General features: G+C 44.3%; 1 protein-coding gene across 1 annotated transcript in view; it reads right to left on the bottom strand.

Annotated features, from left to right (window-relative positions):
• LOC138798398 (transient receptor potential cation channel subfamily V member 6-like) overlaps positions 1-20,115 on the bottom strand; it is a 29,188-nt gene extending 9,073 nt beyond the window's left edge. Inside the window, exons 1-5 of the mRNA XM_069978839.1 lie at positions 19,985-20,115; positions 4,310-4,407; positions 3,578-3,700; positions 1,867-2,007; positions 292-390 (exon numbers count right to left, since the gene is read on the bottom strand). Of these exons, the coding sequence (XP_069834940.1) occupies positions 292-390; positions 1,867-2,007; positions 3,578-3,700; positions 4,310-4,407; positions 19,985-20,115 (592 nt within the window). The remainder of the gene's footprint in view (positions 1-291; positions 391-1,866; positions 2,008-3,577; positions 3,701-4,309; positions 4,408-19,984) is intronic.
• Between the last annotated feature and the right edge of the window lie 549 nt (positions 20,116-20,664).

Below are 20,664 nucleotides of genomic sequence, written 5' to 3'. Positions count from 1 at the left end.
ACCTGGCCAGGTCATGGACCGGCCGGCCTCTTACGCCATGTGAACATGGCCTTATAATAGTGACATGGTAACATATTTAATGGTCAAAGGTTGAAAGAAGAGTCCATGAAGTTCAAACTACAAAAACCCTACTGTGTCCCTACTGTGTTGATCCAGAAGAAGGCAGAAACCCTTATGAGGCAGATGCCAATTGCCCCATCACAGGGAGAAAATGCTTTCCAGACTCCAAATGGCGATCAGAATAATCCCTGGATTAACGTTCTCTAATAAATTCCAAAAATTGGTTCTCACCGTAGGAATCTTGCGCCCGAATACTGGCCCCACTCTCAATAAGAAGGCGGACAATTTCCTCGTTGCCAGTGCAAGCAGCAAAAGACAAAACATGTTCGCCTGCAAGCAATGAGGAAGTGTATTCATGAAAAGATAACGTGATTGAGAGATTGTTAGGAACATTATTAGGATAGATTATATATATATATATATATATATATATATATATACACACACACACTCACCGGCCACTTTATTAGGTACACCTGTCCAACTGCACGTTACCACTTAATTTCTAATCAGCCAATCACATGGCGGCAACTCAGTGCATTTAGTCATGTAGACATGGTCAAGACAATCTCCTGCAGTTCAAACCGAGCATCAGTATGGGGAAGAAAGGTGATTTGAGGCCTTTGAACGTGGCATGGTTGTTGGTGCCAGAAGGGCTGGTCTGAGTATTTCAGAAACTGCTGATCTACTGGGATTTTCACGCACAACCATCTCTAGGGTTTACAGAGAATGGTCCGAAAAAGAAAAAACATCCAGTGAGCGGCAGTTCTGTGGGCGGAAATGCCTTGTTGATGCCAGAGGTCAGAGGAGAATGGGCAGACTGGTTCGAGCTGATAGAAAGGCAACAGTGACTCAAATAGCCAACCGTTACAACCAAGGTAGGCAGAAGAGCATCTCTGAACGCACAGTACGTCCAACTTTGAGGCAGATGGGCTACAGCAGCAGAAGACCACACCGGGTGCCACTCCTTTCAGCTAAGAACAGGAAACTGAGGCTACAATTTTCACAAGCTCATCGAAATTAGACAGTAGAAGATTGGAAAACTGTTGCCTGGTCTGATGAGTCTCGATTTCTGCTGCGACATTCGGATGGTAGGGTCAGAATTTGGCGTCAACAACATGAAAGCATAGATCCATCCTGCCTTGTATCAACGGTTCAGGCTGGTGGTGGTGGTGTCATGGTGTGGGGAATATTTTCTTGGCACTCTTTGGGCCCCTTGGTACCAATTGAGCATCGTTGCAACACCACAGCCTACCTGAGTATTGTTGCTGACCATGTCCATCCCTTTATGACCACAATGGACCCAACATCTGATGGCTACTTTCAGCAGGATAATGCGCCATGTCATAAAGCTAGAATCATCTCAGACTGGTTTCTTGAACATGACAATGAGTTCACTGTACTCCAATGGCCTCCACAGTCACCAGATCTCAATCCAATAGAGCATCTTTGGGATGTGGTGGAACGGGAGATTGGCATCATGGATGTGCAGCCGACAAATCTGCGGCAACTGTGTGATGTCATCATGTCAATATGGACCAAAATCTCTGAGGAAGCTTCCAGCACCTTGTTGTATCTATGCCACCAAGAATTGAGGCAGTTCTGAAGGCAAAAGGGGGTCCAACCCGTTAATAGCATGGTGTACCTAATAAAGTGGCCGGTGAGTATATGTATGTATATATCTATATATATATATATATATATATATATATATATATATATATATATATATATATATATATATATATATATATAAACAAAACTAAAAAAGCAAACAAAATAAAACCAAATATGTGTTGCACTTACCAAAGTAAAATAGGCTCTCTGGGTTATAAGAAAAGAAGCTGCCAAGGGCTCGGGGAGAACAAACGTCACCACCTTTACGAATCAGTAGTTTTACCAGATTTAAGTTTTGATTGACAGCTGCAATATGTAAGGCGGTTTGTCCTACAATAATGAAAAACACCAAATAAATAAATATCCCCATTGTTAGAACTCAGAATTCTACCATGTGTCAACCGTCATACTTTAAATGGGCACTGTTGTTAAAAAAAAAGATATACATAACATTATTTACGTAGTCTTTACAATAAAAAAACTAAAAACTGATCAGAAGAGATAGCTGGGGATCGCAGCAGCATGACCCACTCCCCGGCCGGCAGTGCAGAATTTCAAATTTTCCCATAGACCTCCATTATGAATTTTGACGGTCTGTGCCGCTAGCTAGGGGTGGCATCATGTAAAAAATCTAAAATTATTCCAGTACTTATCAGCTGCTGTATGTCCTGGAAGAAGTGATGGATTCTTTCCAGTCTGGAGAGCAGGAACGGTTTTCTATAGGGATTTGCTCTTGCTTGGGACAGTTGCCGACATGGACAGATGTGGCAGCAGAGAGCACTGTGTCAGACTGGAAAGAATACACTACTTCCTGCAGGACATACAGCAGCTTCTAAATATTGGCAGACAAGATTTTTTTTCAAATAGAAGTAAATGACAAATCAAATCAGTTGATTTGAAAGATTATTTTTCTGAACTACCCCTTTAAATGAAAAAAATCTGTCTGCCTGCAGTCACCACTAGGGGGAGAAAATGAGCTTAAAGGCCCTATTCCACGGGTCGTTTAGAGGAGCAATATCGTTCGTATTCGGCCGATATCGACCGCTACGAACGATATTCGTCCCGTGGAATAGAGTGCAACGATCAGCCGACATCGTTCATGTCGGCTGATCGTTGCAGTCGCTTGTTTTTCAACATGTTGAAAAACAAGCGACTGATATAGCAGCGATCTGCTGCCGTCGCTCCGTTGAATAGGAGCATCGGCAGCAGGCGCTGCTGTATCCTATGGGCTGCCCGGACGATCAGCGATCCCCCGGGCAGCCCCCCGCAGCTCCCCGCCGCCCCCTCCCGCACTCACCAGCTCGCTGCAGCCGCGTTGAATAGCGGCGGCAGCGAGCGGGGAACGAGGAGCAAACGAGCGCTAATAGCGCTCGTTTGCTCCTTCAAACGACTCGTGGAATAGGGGCATAAGGCAGACGCTGCCATCTCAAATGCTAAGCACCCTGCATTGCTATGGTTGCAGGGGTCACTCAGAAGAGAGAAGAGACCACTACATGGCACCCAACTGCGTAGATGCTGTAGTTGCTTTTGCCGTAGCATCTAGGGGGTCGAGTGGATGGGATTGATGTGATCTCCAACCCTAACCAATAACAACAACAGGCGTAAGCAACCACTGTGTCTGGAGCAGCCTCAGCTCCTAAGCCTGCTCCATACTCCCTGACCCATGATTTGACCTATATGTCCTTCTCCCACCATCTAACATGAATGAGGAGCATCGCCCTACACTAATCCCTCTGCCTGGGTTGATTTGCAGGGTTAGGGGCCCAGAAGCTTACATTTTTACACATGTTACATTAGAATGGGCAAAACACCATAAAAATGTGATAGAGACCACTCAATATCAGCTGACCAATAACCACAGAGCCCTAAAATTTTTTTTAGCACAATGAAAGTATCTGACCTTCATACAGGGCTGAGGTGAAGGGTTGGTTGATCAGGTCGGGGGCAGCCTCTAGAATTATTTCTGTAGCCTCTAGGTTGTCGTACATAACAGCCACGTGAAGTACGGTCTCCCCTACTGCTCCTGAAAAACACAGAGTGAGAGTTATGGTCATTAGCCTCCAAAAAGTTATTACTTATGACGGCCAATGGCACTTTTTGCCACTCTGTGTGACACTTGTCACCCTCTTTGTGCATTCTGACATCTCTACACAGGTGTAAAGGGTAAACCTTATTTCATATCATACGTCATGGTGTTTGTTCAAGTAAAAAATGTCCTTTTATCAACTGCAGATTGTATTAAGTGGGCGTGGCCTCGCTGCATTAACGCCACTTAGCCTCGCCCTCAACGTTGGCACCGCCCCTTGACGCCCGTTGGTTGGCCAGCGTAAAGGGGGTGGGGTCTAGACCTTTCGGCCAGCCTGTTCCAATGGCCGGCGATTGGGCGGAGCCAACTGTGGTGTTGTGGGCGGGGCTAAGTGGTGCTAATGCCACGAGGCCCTGCCCACTTAACACAATCTGCAGTTGATAAAAAATTACTTTTTACTTGAACAAACACCATGACGTACGATATAATGTAAGGTATGAAAATCGCTAAATTTACCCTTTACACCTGTGTAGAGATGTCAGAATGCACAAAGGGGGTGACAGTGTCACTTTAAGTCTTACTCATGGCCACGCTGCTCCCACCTACCTCTCACATACAGGTCAGTTGATTCGCACTCCAGCAGTTTTCTTAAAGCTCCAACATCATTGTCTTTTGCAGCACTAAGTAACGGGCACTCACCGATCCTGGGAGAGATAAGAATAAACATTTCACAATGAGCAATTAAAACAAAAAAACACCCCAGAAATTATGAACACATCATTTAGAAACTCAAACCTTTAAAGATGGCAGACATTCTTTGAGTGTGACCTGGTTGATGTCAGACAGGAGGTCCACAAGTGAGTTTTACAGCAGGGGGCAATATTACTATATGGGGGCCACAGCAGGGGGCATTATTACTATATGAGGAGTGTACAGCAGGGGACATTATTACTAGGTGGAGGGCACACCAAGAGGCATTATGACTATGTGGGGGTGCACAGCAGTGGGGCATTATTACTAAATGGGGGCACATTAGAGTGCAATAATACTATAGAGAGGGCAACAGCATGGGACATTATTACTACTTGGAAGGGAACCACAGAGGAAATGTTTACTATATGGGGGCACAGCAGGGGACATCCCACATACCTACTCACTTTACTGCTCAACACCAAAAAGCAGAATTAGTAATGTATAAAAAAGACAAATTTGGTCAGCTCTCCTAGAACACCATTCACACTAAGCACGAGCACGTTGCTATGGCTGAAATTGCAAACACACAACAACACATCATTACTTTTGTGGAAGTTTTTTTTTTGGCAGTTGGGGGGGGGGGGGTCTGCTTATAACTATTTTCATGTCTGTGGTGGGTCTACATCTTGCCATTGCGGTGAGCTGTTGCATTTTTTTTGTGTTTTTGTGTTTGCAATTTCAGCCATAACAACGTGCTCCTGCCTAGTGTGAATGGTGTTCTAGGAGAGCTGACCAAAATTGTCATTTTTTCTGTGTTCCAGATGGGGGAGTGGCTGCCTCTACTTGGTCGTGCACTCCACCCATCCCACCCAGGTGGTGTAATTACTTGTGCCGGTATAAGACAGATCTTGCATGCCCAGAGCATAGGCGTATTTCATACCATGGAGAGGCCATAGTACAGTGTAGGACTGCCCCGGTATGAGGCCACCGTAATGCTTTTAACTATTTTCATGTCTATAGTGGGTCTGTATCTTGCCGTTGCGGTGAGCTGTTGCATTTTTTATTTTTTTTGTGTTTTTGTGTGTTTGCAATTAGTAATGTATGGGAGCCTATAGGTGGGAAAAACACGTGAGACACGTGAGAAGCCTAAGATGTTTGTCTGGCAGGTTCTGAAGAGATGAATTGTAGCTGGAAAAAAATGTTATGGTGGTCTGGGCCAGATGAAGAGGAAACAGGAAAGTGACGCCGCAGATAAAAGACGACATCACCTGTGAGTTACTGAATATTTTCTGTAGAACATTATTTGTTTGGGTGCCATCATTTTTCCTAGCGGTGTCACAAAGTAGAAAAGATTGGGAAGCCCTGCCTAAGAGTGACAGAGTGGTCTGTGACGTCACGACAGCTATGCTTTGCTTCTTGGGTGGATGGTACTGAATATCAGTCTAAAATAAAATAAAAAATCCCAAGCAGTTTTCAAATCTGATATTTTGCAAAACAGTTGGGAACAAAAACACATCTCTGTCTCATATATAAGTTGTCTGTCAACTGTAATCTACGGAACAGAAGTAGTAAGGCCCTATTCACACATCCTGTTCCTGTCCGCAATTGCGGATCCGCAATAATATAGGACCAATGTATTTCAATGGACCTATACACACATCCGTGTTGTGTACTGGGCTGCAATCCGTTCCGCAAAAAAAAAAGGACAGACCCTAGTACGGACAGTAACTGACACATCCAATACAACTCTATGGGGTCTGTATTTTACTGAAGCAATACGGATGCAATACGGATGCAATACGGATGCAATACGGACTGAATTTGCGGATTGTATACTGACTGAAATTTGCGGATTGGAAAAATATACTGACGTGTGAATAGACCCTAAGTCACATAGAATCGACACAGATCCGTAAGCCCCATTACAAAGAATAAAGCTCCGAGCCGGGATTAAGTGTTTGTTTTTTTCCCCCTGGTACACGTGTTCTCTGTAAATTACATAGTTGTTACATGCTCAGTTAGGAAATTGTTTCTGGAATCAATCCAGATATATGAAATACTGTTAGGAAGGATGAAGATAATAGCTCCCCCTGAGGGTCCACCCTCAAAGTTGGCAGTGCGGAATAATACAGGATGCTTCCTGGTTTAGACTCCACAATGAGTGGTTTAGTGTTTTCTTGTCATTGAGAAATTATTGGACTTGGTTAGTATTTTATTTAAATCCGCATAATTGTATGGTGTAGTATTATGCAACATGCAAAGTAGGAGAAAAAAAAAAAGTTTCTAAAAGAGCTAACCTTATTTATAACTTATCATCTTTCCCCCATCTCGCTCCACCCTGCCATCTAATCTGTCAATCACTATCAATGGCTGCACTCTGTCCCCTGTTCCTCAAGTCCGCTGCTTCGGGGTCACCTTTGACTCTGCCCTGTCCTTTAAACCCCAAATTCAAGCCCTGACCACCTCCTGCCGCATTCACTTCAAAAATATTTCCAGAATCCGCTCTTTTCTCACCCCTGACTCTACCAAACTGCTGGTACATGCTCTCATTATTTCCCGCTTGGACTACTGTAATATCCTCCTCTCTCGCCTTCCATCTAACTCCCTTGCTCCCCTCCAGTCTATCCTTAACTCTGCTGCCCGACTTATCCAATTTTCCCCTCGCTTTTCCTCTGCCTCTCGACTTTGCCAATCCCTCCACTGGCTACCCATTGCCCAATGTATTCACTTTAAACTGTTGACCATGACGTACAAGGCCATCCACAACCTGTCCCCTCCGTACATCTCTGACCTAATATCCCGCTACCGTCCCTCACGCAACCTTCGATCCTCTAGTGACCTCAGTCTGCACTCCCCCCTTGTTTGTACCTCACACAACCGCCTCCAAGACTTTGCCTGAGCCTCCCCCATACTCTGGAACTCGCTACCCCGACACATCCGTCTCTCACCCACCATAAAGTCCTTAAAAAGTAACCTGAAAACCCATCTCTTCAAACTAGGCTACAACCTATAATAATTCTGCATCACTTGACTGGCTGCACTTTACCTCCTGTTTCTCTCCCCCTACCTTATAGATTGTAAGCCCTCGCGTGCAGGGTCCTCTTCCCCATGTACAAGTCTGCCATTTGCCTTCATGTAATGTGTTTTGATCTTGTGTTGTTTCTGCTCGTTACCCCTTTCTATTGTGTAGCGCTTTGGAATTAAGGGCGCTCTATAAATAATAATAATAATAATAATAATAATAATAATAATAATTCTATATCATAGGTCTTAGTTTTATCAATTTTGACAGTTGATTTGTGGGACACCGAATACCACCCCTCTTCACCCTGATGAATGCCAAGAAATGTCCCATTGGAAAGACATGAGCATAACACAACCCCTTTGGTTCAGTTTGGTGGACTGGCCCACAAAAACTCAAATTATAAGTAGAGATGATCGAACCTAGGCTGTATCCCGGAATTCCAGGCGGTACTCAGGCTGTCTCCTCCTTCCCCACGGACTGGGAAGGCATAGGGAATCAAATGCTGTAGGTTCGAGAATGTTCGAGTTTGATCGAACCTGCAAAATCCCAAGGTTCTATCATCCCTAATTATAAGCAGCTCATAAACAGTTTTCCCATCATAAACCTATATGGCTTTGTGGTGGGATTGATTGGTTAGGCTTTGACAGCTAGGAGGTCACCGGTTTGAAGAGGTGGAGAATTGTGTCCATTTAATGGAAGCCAGTCACTCGCAGATAATAAAGATTTCTCTTTTCAGCTAATGGGGGTAAGTGAATCCTGATCTTGGGATCGGTAGTGATGGTGATAGTGGGTCTATGGGAGGCATATCGATTTCTAATTGACATGCAGTAAAATGTTTGTTGGGTCTACTATTCATAGCTTTATGCACCAAAATACAGAAAGAAAAAAACAAAAAACAAAAACAGCAGTGCTATACTGAGCCGAAATTGATTCTCTACTGATTTCACTGTAGATACATGGCGAGTATGATGGATTTCCACCACCTGACCCTTTTATACTCTGCACCAGAGCAGTCTGGCTCCCATCCCATAGAGAACACATGAAGGATCAGTCATGGCTGGAGGGGCAGCTATCAGCCGAATGATCCTTCAGCCAACAGGTATCGGTGTATAGGCATCTCAGTGTGTATCCCATCTGCCAGTGTGTATGCTGTCCTAGTGTTCCCTGATCAGTCCGTGAAGACGTGACCAACCGTAATGTTCTCGGACCACAGATGTGAACTGTTTAAAACCTCTATGAAAAATTAGAAAGTCATGTAAAAAAAAAAAAAAAGAATAAAAGAAAACATCGAAACATACTACCTAGGATGTACCTAGGATTTAGGTCAGTGGACCCCGGACTCCGACCAATACAAACCTCTGACATGTCGCTATGAGAGGTATGCTTAAAAAAAGAAAAGATAATTGTACACTGGACTAATACCTGGTACTGCCCCATTCCTCTACACATCTCCTCTGACATGGACTGGGAGGATTGGTCAGACTTCTGTACAGAAAACAATTTAGCTGCAGTGTGTAAGAGGGTTTCTTGGATGGATTTAGAGACTTGGCCCTCGTCAGCCATTTTTTTGGCAGAGGTGCTGGTATGTGGAGGGAAAGGGGGGGGGGCAGTCATTGACATGTGACACATTTTGGCTGAGCTTCAGTCTTGACACACAGTTTCACATCCTCAAACTTTAATATATCTGATGCGTAACAGACTTCATTGTTGTTAAAGGGGTCATTCAGGATTAGAAAAAAGGTGGCCATTTTCTACTCCCATATGCAAAAAGGGGTAATCCAACGTAAAATGTTTTCTTTCAAATCAACTGGTGTCAGAAAGCTATAAATATTTGTAAATTACTTCTATTTAAAAATCTCCAGTATTCCAGTACTTATCAGCTGCTGTATGTCCTGCATGAAGTGGTGGATTCTCCCCAGTCTGACACAGTGCTCTCTGCTGCCACCTCTGTCCATGTCAGGAACTGTCCAGAGCAGGAGAGGTTTTCTATGGGGTTTTGCTACTGCTCTGGACAGTTCCTGACATGGACAGAGGTGGCAGCAGAGAGCACTGTGTCAGATTTTTCTGGAAAAAAATACACCACTTTCTGCAGGACACTCAGCAGCTGATAAGTGCTGGAAGATTGGAGATTTTCGTTTTAAATGAAGTAATTTACAAATCTGTATAACTTTCTAATGCCACTTGATTTTATTTCTTCTCCGGAGTTCCCCTTTAAAAAGCATAATTGACTAAAATAGCTGCAGAGGCAAAAGGTTCATTTACCAGATGACTGCTTGTTCATCGGTTGTTCAGCCATCAACTTACTGATATCTACTGTATATGACCAACTTACAAAAAGTGACATTTGGTGGCCTTCTTATGTTTTGGGGTATCTGAAGCATGTATGTGCCCAAATCTATAAAGTTTGATTCACTCCATACATTTGAGATGACATCTTAAAGTATATGATAAGCTCCTCAGCAATGTGTCCTGGGAGTACGATGTCTGTAGATAAGTTGTATATTAATCATCCTATGTCTTACTCAGAGCTATACAATCATAGAATGGTAATTGGGAGATTAATCTCTCTTATAGAAAAGTAAACAGTCCAATGCCACCATGACAAACACACCGGGGAGGTGTTCCCAAAAACACCTATCCCCCACCCCCGAACACACACAAACATGGAATAACACACACTGGATGGGGTCAACAGTTTAATATTCTCTAAAAATTTCCGATATTGTTTCCTTGTCAGATAAGTGGTTAATTGGCTAGTAACTCACCTTTCCCTGATCCCACATTTGGACAAAGCCCTTTAAAGTGGGCACAAATATTACATTGAGGCTGAACACTGGTATACCCCAAATCTTTCCCTTCCATGCCAACTGAGCATACAAATTCATCATAAACCCTTTTTTTTCTTGGCAAAAAAATACTTAAAGTGACTCTGTACCCACAATCTGCCCCCCCCCCCCAAACTGATTGTACCTTCGGATAGCTACTTTTAATCCAAGATCTGTCCTGCGGTCCGTTCGGCAGATAATGCAGTTATTGTCCTAAAAAACAACTTTTAAACTCGCAGCCCGTGACAAATAGGAGTATCTGTGCCCTAACTTTGCACCACCCCTCTGTCCCTCTTCCCCACCCTCTTCATCATTAGGGATGCCCCAGGCATATTGCCTCCTATTCCCCACCTGTGTTAGCGCTGCACATGGGCTGGATTGTTAGGCCACCTGTGCAATGTTCAGCATGTAGAAAATATGTTCCAGTGGCATTCCTAATGATGAAGAGGGTGGGGAGGAGGGACGGAGGGGTGGTGCAAAGTTAGGGCACAGATACTCCTGTTTGGCACGGGGCTGCAAGTTTAAAAGTTGTTTTTTAGGACAATAACTGCATCACCTGCCGAACGGACCCCAGGACAGATCTTGGATTAAAAGCAGCTATCTGAAGGTACAAGCGGTTTGGGGGGGGTCAGATTGTGGGTACAGAGTCGCTTTAATATCAATCCATGTTCTAAAACTAAGAATAAGAATCTGCCCTCCCCGTCAGCCTTCAAAGTAAAAATAAATATAAGGACAACTGCAATGGTATATAGCACCTTTTCATATATCTTTAATAGAAGAAGAATAGTTAATGTTTATAATGTAACTATAGTCAAGCAAACTAGCCTAAAGTTCGGGATTGGCAACCTTTGTTCGAAACCGATCACTTGACATTTGACTCCCGGCATCTGTAGAAGTTGGATGGTGCCCCAGGGGTGCCAGAAAAATATGGATACAGCCTATGGCCTATAGCTGTATCCTTGTATTACAGGACTCCCAACTTCTACAGCCGATAGGTTTCAAATGCACAGCGTTCGAGTTTGGAGAACAGAACTTTGCCAATCTTGAACTTTCGACAAGTTGGCTTATAGTAATACCAAGCAAACTGTGCTGTGAGTCTTAAAGGAGAAGTCCGGAAGTTTTTTTTATTAAAGTATTGTATTGCCCCCCAAAAGTTATACAAATTACCAATATACAGTTATTACTGGAAATGCTTATAAAGTGCTTTTTTCCCTGCTCTTACTACTGCATTAATTCTTCACTTCCTGGATAACATGAGGTCACTTCCTGGATAACATGGTGATGTCACTTTCTGGATAAAATGGTGATGTCTCCCGACTCCCAGAGCTGTGCAGGCTATGGCTGCTGGAGATTATAATGGCAGGGGGACAGAGACACATGGCACTGGAGGGACACTGAGGGACACAGGGCACTGGAGGGACACTGAGGGACACAGGGCACTGGAGGGACACTTGGAGCATCCCTCTGCCATCATCCTCTCCAGCAGCCACAGCCCGCACAGCTCTAGGAGTCGGGTCGTGACATCACCATGTTATCCAGGAAGTGACATCACCATGTTATTCAGGAAGTGACATCACCATGTTATTCAGGAAGTGACATCACCATGTTATCCAGGAAGTGAAGCCTTGATGCAGTAGTAACTGCAGAGAAAAAAAACACTTTATGTGTATTTCCTGTAATAAGTGTATATTGGGGATTTGGATAACTTTTAGGGGGCAATACAATACTTTAATAAAAAATTTTGCCGGACTTCTCCTTTAAGCCATCATGGTTCCCCCTTCTTGATTAAAGGAAATGTCCATCTCCAGGAGATCAGACACCAGTTTCCCTTACTACCAAATTTTCAGAGAAAGCTCAAATCTATTGAGTGCTGCACAGCACCTGTCTAGTACCGTAACTTTATCAATAGAGAGACCTGTTGCACGTGAGCGTCATGTTGTACAACCTCCTACTACTTCTATCATTACATTCCCTAGGTCGAGCTCTGCCTCGTGACTAACCTAGTTCTCACAGAGCTCATCCCATGTTGGATAACTGGTACTCAACCCCATACACAGGATGTCCTGCAGGAAGTGGTGTATTGTTTCCAGTCTGACATAGTGCTCTCTGCTGCCACCTCTGTCCATGTCAGGAACTGTCCAGAGCAGGAGCAAATCCCCAAAGAAAACCTCTCCTGCTCTGGACAGTTCCTGACATGGACAGAGGTGGCAGCAGAGAGCACTGTGTCAGACTGGAAACAATACACCACTTCCTGCAGGACATACAGCAGCTGATAAGTACTGGAAGACTGGACTTTTTTTTTTTTTTTTTAATAGTAGTAAGTTACAAATCACTGGCACTTTCTGGTACCAGTTGATTTGAGAGAATTTTTTTTTGTAAACTACCTCTTTAATAAGTTAGTCCTATATAAGGTTTTTCTTGCAACATTTATATACTGTTCAAAATTATTTTCTCTTTCCCTTATAAAACCGGACTATGTTGGCTGGAAGGGGTCCATACCTACAATAATTTAGGCTTATAAAATGAACTTTATGATTTGCAACCTTACTGGCCTTACATAAAGTGTGCTTGTGAACTCTGTCTAGGCTAATAAAGTTTATATTATGCCCCACAAAAGGCATAAAACACACATACAGTATATACACAGACACATATGCAAGTTTGTGGATTACGACCACTCAACCAATAGGAGTACAGAATAGGACTACAGAGTTAGCGGAGAGGAACAGTGTAACAGTGTTTTGTTCCAGCACAGCTGCATCCGTTCTTTACAGTATTGTAATTGGGTCATGTGATCCCCAGCCTGACCCACAGAAAATGACAGTGTTTAATGTGTCAGAGGAAGTGGTCTTACCTGGGTCAGATGACACTGCCCATCAGACCCCCCCAGCTCTATCTGTACACTGATACCCTTTTTTTAGGATTGGGATATATGGTTGTTATACATCACCCCTGAAACATTTTTACCATAATTTTAGAAAATTGCAGCAAAAGCATAACTTACGCCTTAAGGGGTTATCCAGAAAAACACGGCCGCTTTCTTCCAGAAATACCATCATTCCTGTCCTCAGTTTGGGTGTAGGGTTTGCAGCTCAGTTACATTAATGTGGATGGAGCTGAACTGTAATACCACACACAACCTGAGGACAGGGGTGGCGCTGTTTTTGCAAGAAAGGAGCTGATTTTTTTTTTTTTAAAGCCAGGATAACCCGGATAACCTCGGCCGTTAACCCTCCCACAGACATCCAGGTAATGACTTCCACATTGAACTCCTGAAACACTCTCACATTGGCTGTTTGATACTTCCGAGCTTATCTTTACAACTATCTAAGAGGCCAGAGGCATTCAGCTGATCCCCGCAGCGCACGGCCAAGTATGGCAGAAGCCAGATCCCCCCCCCCCCTTCTCTTCATCTATAACATTACATTTCTATTGGCAGCGAGAGGTTATCAGGGAGAATAGATAGAAACAGGAGACAGCAGCTCATACTCAAGTCTTCCTAAAAAATACTTAAGAGATGACATCACAAGTTATTATTTAAAAGTGATTATATACTGCAGAGGAGAGGAGGAGCAGTAGAGAGGAGAAGGAGCAGTCACAAAAAGAGGGAAGAAGAGGAGCAGAAGAGAGAAGCAGCAGCAGAAGAGAGGAAGAGCAGCATTGAGGAGGAAGGGTCATAAAGGTAACAACAGAAGAGGAGGAGAGAGGCAGTCGAGAGCAAGAGTGAGGAGAGGAATAGTAGTAGAGAGGAGGAGGAGGAGGAGTGGTCATAAAAGTAACAACAAAAGAGAAGTCAAGGGGTAGCAGCAGAGAGCAGGCGCAAGGAGAGAAGAGGAGCAGCAGAGAGGAAAAGTAGCAGTCCTAAATGGAAGAACAGAAAAGGAAAATGAATTAAAGAAAAAAGGGAAGGAACAGTAAGGGAATAGTAACTGTGAGGAAGGAGAAGAGCTGTGTGTGTGTGTGCGTGTGTGTGTGTGTGGGGGGGGGGGGGGGGTAAGAAATGCAGAGGCCTGAGGTAGGGGAGAGGAGAAGCAGCAGCCATCATAGAAGGGAAACAGAAGGGAAGTAAAAAAGAAAAGCCATGGGGAAAGGGGAGGAAGAGCAGCAGCAGTCATGAAGAAAGAACAGAAGAGGAGGAGGAGTCAGAAAGGGGGGGGGGGGGGAAAGGAGAAGCAACTAGAGAGAAGTAGTAGAGGGGAAGTAGCAGCAGTCAAGAGGAGAAATAAAACTGGGATTAAAAGATTAGCAAGAGGAGGAATGGGAAGAAATGGAGGGTGAGTGGAGGAGAAGCACACAGAGATGAGGAGCAGCAGCAGCGATAACCAGAAAAGTAGGAGATTAGGAGGATGGCAAGAAAGTGGGATCAGCATCTACAGAGGAGGAAAACAATAAGCAGAGAGAAAGAGTAGGATGGAGGAGATAAGGAGCAGCAAAAATGACATAGCAATAACCTGAGAGGAGCAGGAAAGTAAGGGGGGGGGGGGGGGGTAAGGAAAGTAGGAAGAGAGGAGCAGCAGCCAGGGAGGAAAAAGGTGAGGAGCAGCAGCCAGGGAGGAAAAAGGTGAGGAGCAGCAGCCAGGGAGGAAAAAGGTGAGGAGCAGCAGCCAGGGAGGAAAAAGGTGAGGAGCAGCAGCCAGGGAGGAAAAAGGTGAGGAGCAGCAGCCAGGGAGGAAAAAGGTGAGGAGCAGCAGCCAGGGAGGAAAAAGGTGAGGAGCAGCAGCCAGGGAGGAAAAAGGTGAGGAGCAGCAGCCAGGGAGGAAAAAGGTGAGGAGCAGCAGCCAGGGAGGAAAAAGGTGAGGAGCAGCAGCCAGGGAGGAAAAAGGTGAGGAGCAGCAGCCAGGGAGGAAAAAGGTGAGGAGCAGCAGCCAGGGAGGAAAAGGGTGAGGAGCAGCAGCCAGGGAGGAAAAGGGTGAGGAGCAGCAGCCAGGGAGGAAAAGGGTGAGGAGCAGCAGCCAGGGAGGAAAAGGGTGAGGAGCAGCAGCCAGGGAGGAAGAGGAGAGGAGCAGCAGTCAGGGAGGAAGAGGAGAGGAGCAGCAGTCAGGGAGAAGTAGAGGAACAGCAGTCAGGGAGGAGAAAGAAAGGACAGAAAGTGAGCAAAAAGAGGAGCAGCAGCAGCCACAAAGAATGAGTTGAGAAGTTTGGGACAGAGAGGAGGAGGATAGCAGCGGCTGTCACAGGCAAAGAGAAAGCTTTTGTGGATTTGGCAGTGCAGACTAATCAGCACTGGGACCATATACAGTACTTGGAGCATTGCAATTTCTGTACATAGCAGCTATTGAGGAACGGAATAAAGTTCCCCAGCCCCTTTTACTATGACTATCTGCAGGGATCCTGAGGACTCTCAAAGATCAATAAAAGTGAATTTAAACTGGTTAAAATCTGCGATTGACATTCCCAACTGCTGACACTGTTAGAACAAAGACACATGGTACCCTTCATATTTCTGTCTGTGCTTCCATTCTGTAAAAATATGCTTTTATTTTCCTATTTAAAGTGTAGATGAGACTTTCCCAAGCTCCTGAAGAGCTGAAAGCTGGAACATCAACTCATTCTTCCTCCCAATCCTAAGGCTATGTTCACACGCTTTATAAGACCGGCTGTTCCGTGACACGGCCGGGTCACAGAAAGGCCGGTCTCATTAAAGATCATCCCAGCCGGTACTGCAGTACCGGCCGGATGACCTTTAGCACCGCTGAGTTCTGATGCGGGCGCATCAGTGCGCGCCTGCATTAGAACTCCCACAGCACACAATGGAGCGTGCGGCCAAAGCCGCTTGCTCCACTGTGTGCACTGACAGGGTTTTCTGCAGCCGCTATTCAATGAATAGCGGCTGCAGAAAAGTGACATGTCAGTTTTCTACGCCGCCTCTAGAGATTCCGGCTGGAGCGTATACTGTGGGGCACATGTATGAAAAGGCCTAAATGCTTTTTTTAGGCACAGGTGGGGCAAATCGTCGTAATAATTTTCGCAAACAGTATTTTTACAAATATTTTTTTTCCGGATCTGCCCCTGACGTAGGTTTTAAAATTCGCACGGTCGGGCTCCATGCGATCGGGATTTATGTAGAGGCAATGCGTCTCTACATATATCTCCTGAGCTCCGGAGACATTTGTAAGGCCGGCGTAAAAAACGCCAGACTTCATAAATGTCCCCCTATGTGTATACACTCTGTCCGGGATTCCATAGATGGCAAGGTAACGTATATTTTCGTATTAATCACGGCCGTTGCTGCAATCGGCAACAACGGACGTACTTTTACGCAAATATATACATTGTGTGAACATGCCTAACTCTGCAGAGAGATATATGTAAGAAACTGTGTCAGTGGTTGGGAATGTAAATGACAGATTCCCTCTAAGCTTCATTAACATAAAGGTGCAGTCATAGGATGTTATGTCTCCCTGTCTTCTCTACATAAGTATGGCGGAATATATTATAATAGGGCCATTAACATCCCCACAATATCTGATGGTATCAGCCCGGCCTGCAACGTCCGATGAGTGAGCTGGGAATATATCATGTTCCTAGTCAATGTTATATTATCAGCCACTAGGAATAGCATCCTGGCAGGTCACAGGTTATAGTATAGTGACTTCTCAGAGGGTGTGGCTATTTAGTTGTTGTAGAACTACAACCACAAGCATGCACTGACAACCTTTGGCTTTGGCTGTACCATGCTAGGAGTTGTAGTTTTGTGAAGTCTATGAAATATTCTGGATTACTACAGAACTTATAGAGCAGGCTGTATCCATAGAGAAAGACAGAGAGGCTATATACGAGATGATGGAATAGATCCGGCAGTATACAGGGAGTGTACAGCTCATAGGTAAACACATCTGAAGCTCCGGGTTGGAGTCTGACCAGGGGCAGCATATACATGAGTTGATGTTATCAATCCTTACACAGGTTTCCTTAAAGAGGTTATTCAGTATTAAAAAAATATGGCCGCTTTCTTCTAGAAACAGCAGCTCCTGACCTCAGTTTAGGTGTGGGGTTTTGCAGCTCACTTCCATTGAAGGGAATGGAGCAGAATTGTAATACCACACACAACCTGAGGACAGTGGCGGTGCTGTTTTTGCAAGATAGTAGCTGTGTTTTTTCCTAATCTTGGATAGCCCTTTTAAAGTGTCCCTCTCATTTAGAACACCTTTAAACATGTAAGATAAAGACAAAAAAAAAAAAAAGACCAGGCACAGCGCCTCATCGGCGATATCGATCAACAAAATCCCACAGGAGAGTAGAAAAAAGGAACACAATGACGCTGCATGTGCAAGACGCTAAACCTGTGAGACAGTGCCCCTGCTAGATGTGAAGTGTACGCTCACCTGGCCAGGTGGTACAGTAGGCTTCACTCTATTGTGCCCATAGAACACAATGAGAGCGCGGCTGCCGTCATCCTCCTGATGTCCTTTCCAGGCATTTTTGGAGTATGGGAAGAACGATGGCTTCTCAGACCCTATTTACTCAAGATCAGACCCGGTGCACAAACCTCAAAGGATTAGCAAGAAAAAACCTGGCACGAGTCACGACCTTCACAAGGATTCTTTTAATGGAAACAGATTCAACGCGTTTCAAGAACTGTACCGTTCCCTTCCTCTGAGGAGGCATCAGTCTGAGGAAGTGAACAGTAAAGTTCCTGAAATGCGTCACATCTGTTTCCAATAAAAGAATCCGTGTGAAGATCGCGCCGGGTGTCTTCCTCCTAATCCTTTGAGGTTTGTGCACCGGGTCTGATCTAGAGGGAATTGCCCCTGACCTAGCCACCAGGCCTCCCATACTCCATATATATCAATAAAAGGATAATGGATAGGTATAATGTACATAACCACAACCATAGAATGACCATATACAGTTGAGTATACCGGATACAGACAGGTTAGTAATCCAACTTTGAGAGAAGGTGACCTCGACACATTTCGAGGTGAACATCTCGTCGGGTTACAGACACATCATATTGTGTGTCTCGGGAACCTGATGAAGATATATTCACCTCAAAACATGTTGTAGCTATACTCTGGTTTTTTACTAGTCAGGTTTTTTTCCCCAAATTTTGACATGTAAGACAGACCTGTCAAAAACTTTGATGGCACAGGTTGTAAGTGTTCAGACCCCGACTGATCTCTCCCCGATATCCCTGGTAGTGCACCTCTCTGCCAAGCTGACTGTGATCTCTATCCAGCTGCACCACACAGGCATCATTATAATGGCGTGTTTACACAAAGAGATTTATCTGACAGATTTTTAAGCCAAAACCGGGAACAGACTATAAATGGAAAGACAGAGTTCTCCACTTCTCAAATCCATTCCTGGCTTTGGCTTCAATAATCTGTCAGATAAATATCTATTGACTACTCAGCTTTTGAGAGACCATGTCAAAAGTTTTTCTGAGTGACAGGTACAGTGGCATTCAGGTAGTATCACACATGGCTATAGGTATAGGATCAGGACCCTTGAAGAGCGGTATTTTTCCTTGCTACATTGATCAATATACAGTATATACATGACATCTAGGTAGTATCCCACCTGGCTGGTGGCACAGACTCCGCTTTATTACGATCTGTGTTACTGGTTCTATTAGGAGACTCCACCAACAATTCCAGACATAATAATGTGTCATGATAAAATGATGGACACCTAATGAGGTCCACCAATGGTTTCCATGGTGCGGTGCATCTGGCACCACCAATACTTCCATTGTGGAATTACGATTAGAGAACGGGACTTGTCATACAGATGTGAACGGACTCTTATTTGTCATCATTGACAACCTTGAATTTATACGTTCTTAGGAGCCGTGCACAGCATCATAGGCTGCCCTGCCATCATAATAACGGAGAAAAAAAAAAGGTCCGTCTGGTCTCGGTCAGGTGGTGCTCATCCTTATACAATTATTTTTGTACTGTACAAGGAAATGCAATGGTCTGCACTTATCTATACAGAGGGTCAAGATAAAAAAGACTAAAAACAATACATAGTGGAAAAGACTGACGTATGCTGCTTTGTGGCTATATAATGACAGACTGGTGCAGGGGTAGGGAACCTTGGCTCTCCAGCTGTTGCAAAACTACAACTCCCATCATGCCTGGACAGCCAAAGCTTTAGCTTTGGCTGTCCAGGCATGATGGGAGTTGTAGTTTTGCAACAGCTGGAGAGCCAAGGTTCCCTACCCTTGGTCTGGTGTATATGTCAGAGAACACGTGATGTATATCTCCAGATAGTATACAAAAACGTGTAAATTACAAGATATATATATATATATATATATATATATATATATATATATATATATATATATATATATGACCCTGTTAACCATCTACTGACATGCTGCTTCCTGTCAACCATTCGTAAACCTGTGCAAACAATTAGATGGTAAGCTCCTGCGCCCAAACAAACTTTTACATTAGGAGCCAGGCCCATAGGGGGAGATTTATCAAACATGGTGTAAAGTGGAACTGACTTAGTTGCCCCTAGCAACCAGACTTCACTTTTCAGACTCTATGGAAAATGAAAGGTGGAATCTGATTGGTTGCTAGGGGCAGCTGAGCCAGTTTCACTTTACTCCATACGGGTTGCCCCTAGCAACCAGACTCCACTTTTTTGACGCTATGGAAAATAAAAGGTGGAATCTGATTGGTTGCTAGGGGCAACTGAACTAGTTTCACTTTACACCATGTTTGATAAATCTCTCCCATAGTTCCTACCCCCCAAAAATATATCCGACATATTCCTACTCACCGATTCTGCTGTAACATGTGGATCTCATCCAGCTCCAGCCCCTCAGGCGCTCGACTCTGGATCTGACTCTTAATCCCATTCCATACATTGCTGGTGATCCCAGCCGTCTTGTCACAATAAAAGATCCCCATGGCCAATTTAATGGGGGTAACCCTAAAAAGTAAGACAAAAAAAAAATCTGCACCCCTTTTCCTATTGACTATTACCTCACAAGCTTTGATGGCAAAAAAAAAAATAAAAAAAAAGTTCTCAGACTAGCCTAAACCATCCTGCACCTGGTCTCATTGCTCTCTCGGAATGGTCTAGGCTCGAAAACCCTGAATCACATGAATTTGTATGAAAATAAAGGAAATTTAGTAAAATTTTTGAAATAGGGGGAATAAAGGGGAGACTCTGTAAACTAGAATCCTCAGAATTTTCTGCAATGTTTCAAAAAGTTTCAAAAATAAAAGCGAAGAAGGTTCCTTGTGGCTTCCTTGAGGAGCAGTGACACAGGGCTGGATGCAGGCGAAATTAAAAACTATCTCCTCAGCTGTAATTACAGAGGAGGCCGAGACTTGGGAGGTTTCCTTCCTTGTGGGTGAGAGCAAGGATCACACACACCTACCAAGACAATTAAAGGAATAGTCGCTCTGTTTAATAGCAAACACAGCCCTCCATACCAAATAGAGGAGGCGAGG

The sequence above is a fragment of the Dendropsophus ebraccatus genome, chromosome 8 (genome assembly GCF_027789765.1).
Source record: "Dendropsophus ebraccatus isolate aDenEbr1 chromosome 8, aDenEbr1.pat, whole genome shotgun sequence".
Taxonomy (NCBI): domain Eukaryota; kingdom Metazoa; phylum Chordata; class Amphibia; order Anura; family Hylidae; genus Dendropsophus; species Dendropsophus ebraccatus.
The sequence above is the reverse complement of the archived record's forward strand: the minus strand, read 5'-3'. Positions and strand labels throughout refer to the sequence as shown.